This window comes from Cryptomeria japonica, unplaced genomic scaffold (genome assembly GCF_030272615.1).
Source record: "Cryptomeria japonica unplaced genomic scaffold, Sugi_1.0 HiC_scaffold_571, whole genome shotgun sequence".
Classification (NCBI taxonomy): domain Eukaryota; kingdom Viridiplantae; phylum Streptophyta; class Pinopsida; order Cupressales; family Cupressaceae; genus Cryptomeria; species Cryptomeria japonica.
In genome coordinates this window covers 77,686-83,500 of record NW_026729379.1, presented here as the reverse complement: position 1 = coordinate 83,500, position 5,815 = coordinate 77,686, and the positions used below count along the sequence as shown (strand labels likewise).

Here is a 5,815-nt window from a genome sequence, read left to right as displayed (position 1 = left end):
CATAAGGCCAAATAAAGGCTGTTAGTATTAAAGTCATTGAAATGTTTGGATTGGAGTTGAGAAGATCTACAGAAGTTTGAGTAAATCCATAAGAGTCAGCAGTAGCTGAAGAAGGAAGACTCTAGTAAAAGAGGTAAAACATGATCTCCATAGCATTGAGATCTAAATAGGTAGACAATGAAATTGTATTTTTTGGTGAATGTTTGAGTGATTTTGAACGGTTATTGCATTGAGTTGTTGTAAAAGGTCCATGATTAGTTGTACTCAGCACTCCAATATTGTTACAGAAGAGTTTAACGATTTATGAACCATGCATGCAAAAACGATCCTTATAGAACTAGCGAACACAATGGCTAGTTATCCATTTGTCTGGATAGATGAATCATTTTTTATATGAACTCAATAATCAATGCAGGCACAAAAGAAGAAGCCCACAGTGATGATTTGAAAGTGTGTGCATTATAAGTTAGTTTCTCCATCATAAGAGGTTCATATTTATCCAGAACCATTTGTGAAGTTTGTGGTCATCTGAAACCACTTGTATGTGAGATTTGTGTTTAGCCAAAACCACTTGAGTACGTTTCGTAGTCAGCAAAAACCACTAGTATGTGAAGTTCATGGTCAACAAAAACCACTTGAAAGCAGAGTTAATGGTCAGCTAGAAATCATTTGTGAGAAGAGTTTGTGATTAATTAGAAACCACTTTGTAAAAAACCAAGATGATTATAATGAGGGAAAATTATAAAAATGAAACAACACACTAAAGACTTTAGTTATATTTAGAAATGATAAATACTGAAGCATGTGTGATTGAAAATAAGGGGAAGTGTACTAGTAATATTCTCTGTTTATAAATCAACATTTGGCAATCAGAAATAGATTTTACTGCTTTGATTTACCAGTATAGTAGCAAACGTGATGAAGAAGATATAGCAATGTTAGCAAAGAGAGCTTTGGATTTGAACAGCAGAATTTGTGAAGAGAGAATAGCATTGCCTAAAAGGTCAGCATTGTGAAGGAAAGATAAGTATCTCATTTTCTCTGTTTAAATGATTTCAGAGATACGGCTACTACTAACAATAGTTTAAGTTTGTCATAATATTAAATACTCATTTTAGGGGAAAAATCTGATATTTGGAGTGATAATTTGATGTCACATCATTGATGCACAAGCTATGTATCTTTCTAAATCATGAAATAAACAACTTATGGATTATTTGGACTAATATGGTAAACAACTATTTGAAAACAAGTTCTAATATAGTTCTTTTCTAAATAATATATATGAAAAATATCAGCATACAATTGCCAGTTTATTGTTTAATACTTATAGATGCAAACAAGAATACCACAAGAACCTTCACAATTTACGGTCCGCACAAAACTTCAATTATAAATGTTCTTGATTGACAAAAATAATTGCATTTCTGATATGATAATCTATTATCGAAATGTTTTATAAAACAAAAATCCTTTCACTTATGTTCATGCAGTACCTTGCACCCAGAAGCAAATGGTATCCTTAAGTCAATAGAATATTTGGCGCAGCAATCTATCCAAATATTGTAAATGCCTCTCCAATCAGCGAAAGGGAGGGTTTCCACCACATTGCTCACTCCTCTGCAAAGCTGGGTCTTCAAAACATCATTATCACTGATGTGGTTGAAATACAGATTTGGACAAAGCAATCGTGCCATTACTGGTAACCATATTGTAAGGAAACCAACACGAAGTTTTCGTTCAGCAATTATCTTCCCGTTTGCCAGAGCGTCCAGACATCCCAGCAGAATTGGCAGCATGATTTTCGTGTACCTGCTTGCAGTATAATGCTTTTGCGGTTGCATTATTATGTGGGCAAGTTTCATTTCTTCACATAATATCTTCAGTGCGCCTTCCATTGTCGTCCCGTCACAGCGCTCAATTAGAGTAAAGGGCCACAGCAGGGCAAAATAAGAATGCTCCTCATCTGCCAGATTTTTTTCAGTATTTGATGTCACAGCAATTTCAATGTTAGCTTTAAATTCCTCTAAAATGATATGCCTGCACATTTCTGCGATCCCTGAAGATTCATCTTCCTGCAAATTTTCTACTATAAATTTGCCCACCGCTCCTCGAATAATTGGTTGTTTCTTGTCGGCACAGTCACAACTGGAAAGAAAATATAACATTGCTTTGATACTCTCTCTGACAAATTCTAAATAGTTATTGTTCTGTTTATTAAGCCGTGCATTCAGATCGGGCAGGACGCTCAAACTCAGAGAGGACAATAGATTTCTAATTTTGGACTCTTCCTCAGAGTTCCAACGAACAGCTTCCAGATATCTCATGCATTGTTGCATAAGTTTATCCACTAACAATTCCGAAGCAACAGATAGAATTGCCAGGCATTCATCCACATTTGAAAAACGGAGAGAAGAAGTAGAAGAATACATCATCTCGATGCATTTTAAATAGTTCTCAAAGGATTGATCAGTGGTTACCTCAATTTCAAATGGTCGGATATTAGAAGACCAGCGCTCTGATAACAAAGCCTTAAAAAAGTCCGAAGTTTGAAGAGTTTGAGAATGAAGGCGAAGAGGATTTCCATCATACTCTTCTCTGTTTGGGCCAAATATTCGTAATCTTACATCAGCAGAGTTTGTGGCCCCAAATTGAGGGCGCAGGTCAATTTGCTCATTAGCTGTTGAATCCGTGCCTGATTTGATTTTTGTGCTTGGAATCACTGCATCAACACAGCAATTACACAATTCATAGATGACTTTGCCACTTATAAGATGGTTAATATATAAACTTGTCCAGTGAATAATTTCTTCTGATGGCCTTTGCCCCACTTAATAATCCTGATGGAAGGTAATAAAAGATTGATGAAATATAATAAAAATTTGAAAGTGAATAAAATGAAAGATAATTGCAATACATAATACCTTTATCTAAAACCTTTTTTTTCTTTAGTTTGAGTTCTTGACCTACAATTTGGTCATTAGATTTTGAAGTCATTTCTGATTGGATGTTTGTGTTTGGAACCACTGCAATAGCACAAACACGAATAGAGTTCATAGATAACCTGTTATGATGATTGAAGGGGCAATTATCCATAAACAGGAATAAAAAGAGGAAGCAAACATGATAGGCCAGGATCTGAACTGGGAAAGAAGATCTGAACATAAAGAAGAAGACCAATCCAATTTATCAAAGAGCCAATACCAACAGCTGGAGGAAAATTGACAGTGCAAAAATAAATGAGATGAGGATTCCAAATGACAATTGCATTACATCTTTTCCACTTGTAAGATGGTTAACATTTAAAGTTTGTAATGGTAAATTACAATAAATATGCTGGTGAATAATTTCTTGGCATGGTCTTTTAGAAAAAATCAATGTGAAAGAGAATAAAAGATTAAAGGTTAAAAAAGTGGAGAATAATAGCAATACACACAATACCTTCATCTAAAAGCCTTTTTCTCCTTCCCATGCCTGATTGGATTTTTTTGTTTGGAATCACTGAAACAACACAAGCATTAGTACAACTCATAGATAACTTCAGTACTTGTAAGATGGTAAACTATAATAAATATGATGGTGAATAATTTCTTTGTCATGGACTACACAGTAACATCTTTTCTTTACCACATTTCATAAAAGTAGGTTAAAATCAATAATAAAGACACGATACCTTTACCTAAAATCTTTATTTCTCCGTAGATTGAGCCCAACAAGATAATTGAAGATTGGATACAAATTTCTTCAGCATAAATCTATGGAAGAAGATTTAGATAGAAAATTGGACAGCATAATATCATAATAGAAGAAGATATGTAAATGAGGTATGAGGCCTTTGCTTTATAGAATTCTCAAGAGGCAAAATCAAGCGCTAGGCTACATTGATGATGTATGGTTAAGATTGAATGAACATTAGGGTTAAGATCAAAGTTGGAGTTATGAGACAAGTGTCACAAGATGAGTTTTATTTAGGGTTAGGAGTTGCATTATGACAACATCCTTATGTGGATGGCTAGGATTAAGAGGGTTAGTTTGGAATGAACGGATTAGATGAAAAGTTTGTTTGACTTCGAAGAAGTGTCTAGATATAATGAATTTAGACAAGGTTAGTAAAAAATGTGAGAGACACTTGTCACATGATGGCAATTATATATTATGATCCATGTGAATAAATTAAGGGCAATGATAAAAGATTTTAAAAGTGAATTGTAAAATTAATTAAACAAACTAACACTTGTACCTATACAAGGTTCAAGGATTAAGGTAAAAACTTAAATGCATTTTAACATTGTGTAACTATTATTTAATAATTTAAATCTACGTATTTTTGACACATTGCATATTTGTAACTAGAAATACTATTGCATTCATTGAATTTCTAAGGAGTTATTAATAAATTATTTAACAATCAAGTAGAAATGAATATAAACTATTTTCTCACAATTTTACTTGATTTGTTAGATTAAATATAAATTTCTTAGGCATAACCATGGAAGAACATAACATTTATATAGAAAATTGAACAACATAGATAATGATGAATGAAGATATGTAAATAATGTTAGAGGCCTCTAATTTATAGAATTCTCAAGAGATAAAATCAAGGGATAGATTGATAATGCTTGGCTAAAATTAGAGTAAAGATTAGGGTTAAACTCAAAGTTGTGACCATGTGACAAGTGTCACATGATGGATATAATTTAGGGTTGGGAAGTGCATTAAAGCAACATTCTTATGTGAAGAGCTAAGATTAAGAGATTTTGTTTAAAACTAATGGATGAGATGAAAAGCTAGTTTAACTTTTGGGAAGTGTCTAGATTAATTAAACATGTGAAAGGGACACTTGTCACTTGATAGAAATTTAATACTACAATCCATGTAAGCAACTTAAAGGTAGGATTGAATGGACAATAATAAAGAAATAAATTTAAATTGTAAAATTAATTCAATAAAATAAATATTTATTTAACTAGTGAGATCAAGCCAAAGATAAAATAATTAAATAAATAATATATATAATTAATTAAAGGTTGTGATAGAATGGGATATATGGTGAAATTATTTAAATATATAATATATTTTTAATTAAGTAAAATTAAATGTAATTAGGTATGCACAAAAATAGGTGTCTACATTTTGCCCTTCTTGAGATGGTGTTGCAACTATTTTGAAAGTGAATAATACTTATACACTTTGGGCTTAAATTAAACCTAATCAATTATATTCCTAGAGGTGTCATGAACAAGGTTTTACATCTCTTAAAATATAGTGTCACAACAACAATTAGTAGCTATACCCAAATGAATACTTGACCCTAAGCATTTATGACTAGGTCAAGGCCATTGTAGATGCATTTATAGATTCAAGAAATCTTACAACTTATTACAATAATCAATTAATTTTCATAGATTGTGGCAAGGGTTAGATATACTAAACATACCAAAGAGAATGGTTCTTGGAATCTGCCCCTTTTGGGGTGGATCAAAATTAATATTGAAGGGGCAGCCAAAGGAAATCCTTGGCCGGCTAGCTGTGGGGGAGTGACGAGGAACCATTTGGGTTTGCTGGTCTCTGCGGTGATGCTCCCTTTGGGAACCCAGAATAACCATTTCGCAGAGACCAACACCGCCTACATAGGACTACACATGGCGAGCAAGGAGGGGTTCAAATGGGTCTGGCTAGAAAGTGGCTCGCTTAACATTTTCAAATGTATTAAGGGATGCACGGTGCCTAGGTGGACTATTTCAAACTTAATCAAGGACTACCTTGAAATGATTGTCAACCTGGAGGATTTCAAGATCTCGCATGTTTTCAA

The 5,815-nt window shown here is 33.3% G+C and overlaps 1 protein-coding gene across 1 annotated transcript; it reads right to left on the bottom strand.

Moving 5' to 3' along the window:
• Nucleotides 1–1,496: 1,496 nt before the first annotated feature.
• LOC131872352 (BTB/POZ domain-containing protein At1g63850-like) lies at nt 1,497–5,609 on the bottom strand (the record flags this gene model as incomplete). Its single annotated transcript, XM_059216059.1, has 3 exons — nt 5,441–5,609; nt 2,925–3,026; nt 1,497–2,722 (listed from the first exon to the last, which is right to left on the bottom strand). Coding segments are annotated over exons 1-3 (1,497 nt in total), but the record flags the coding sequence as incomplete, so codon positions are not given.
• Nucleotides 5,610–5,815: the final 206 nt, after the last annotated feature.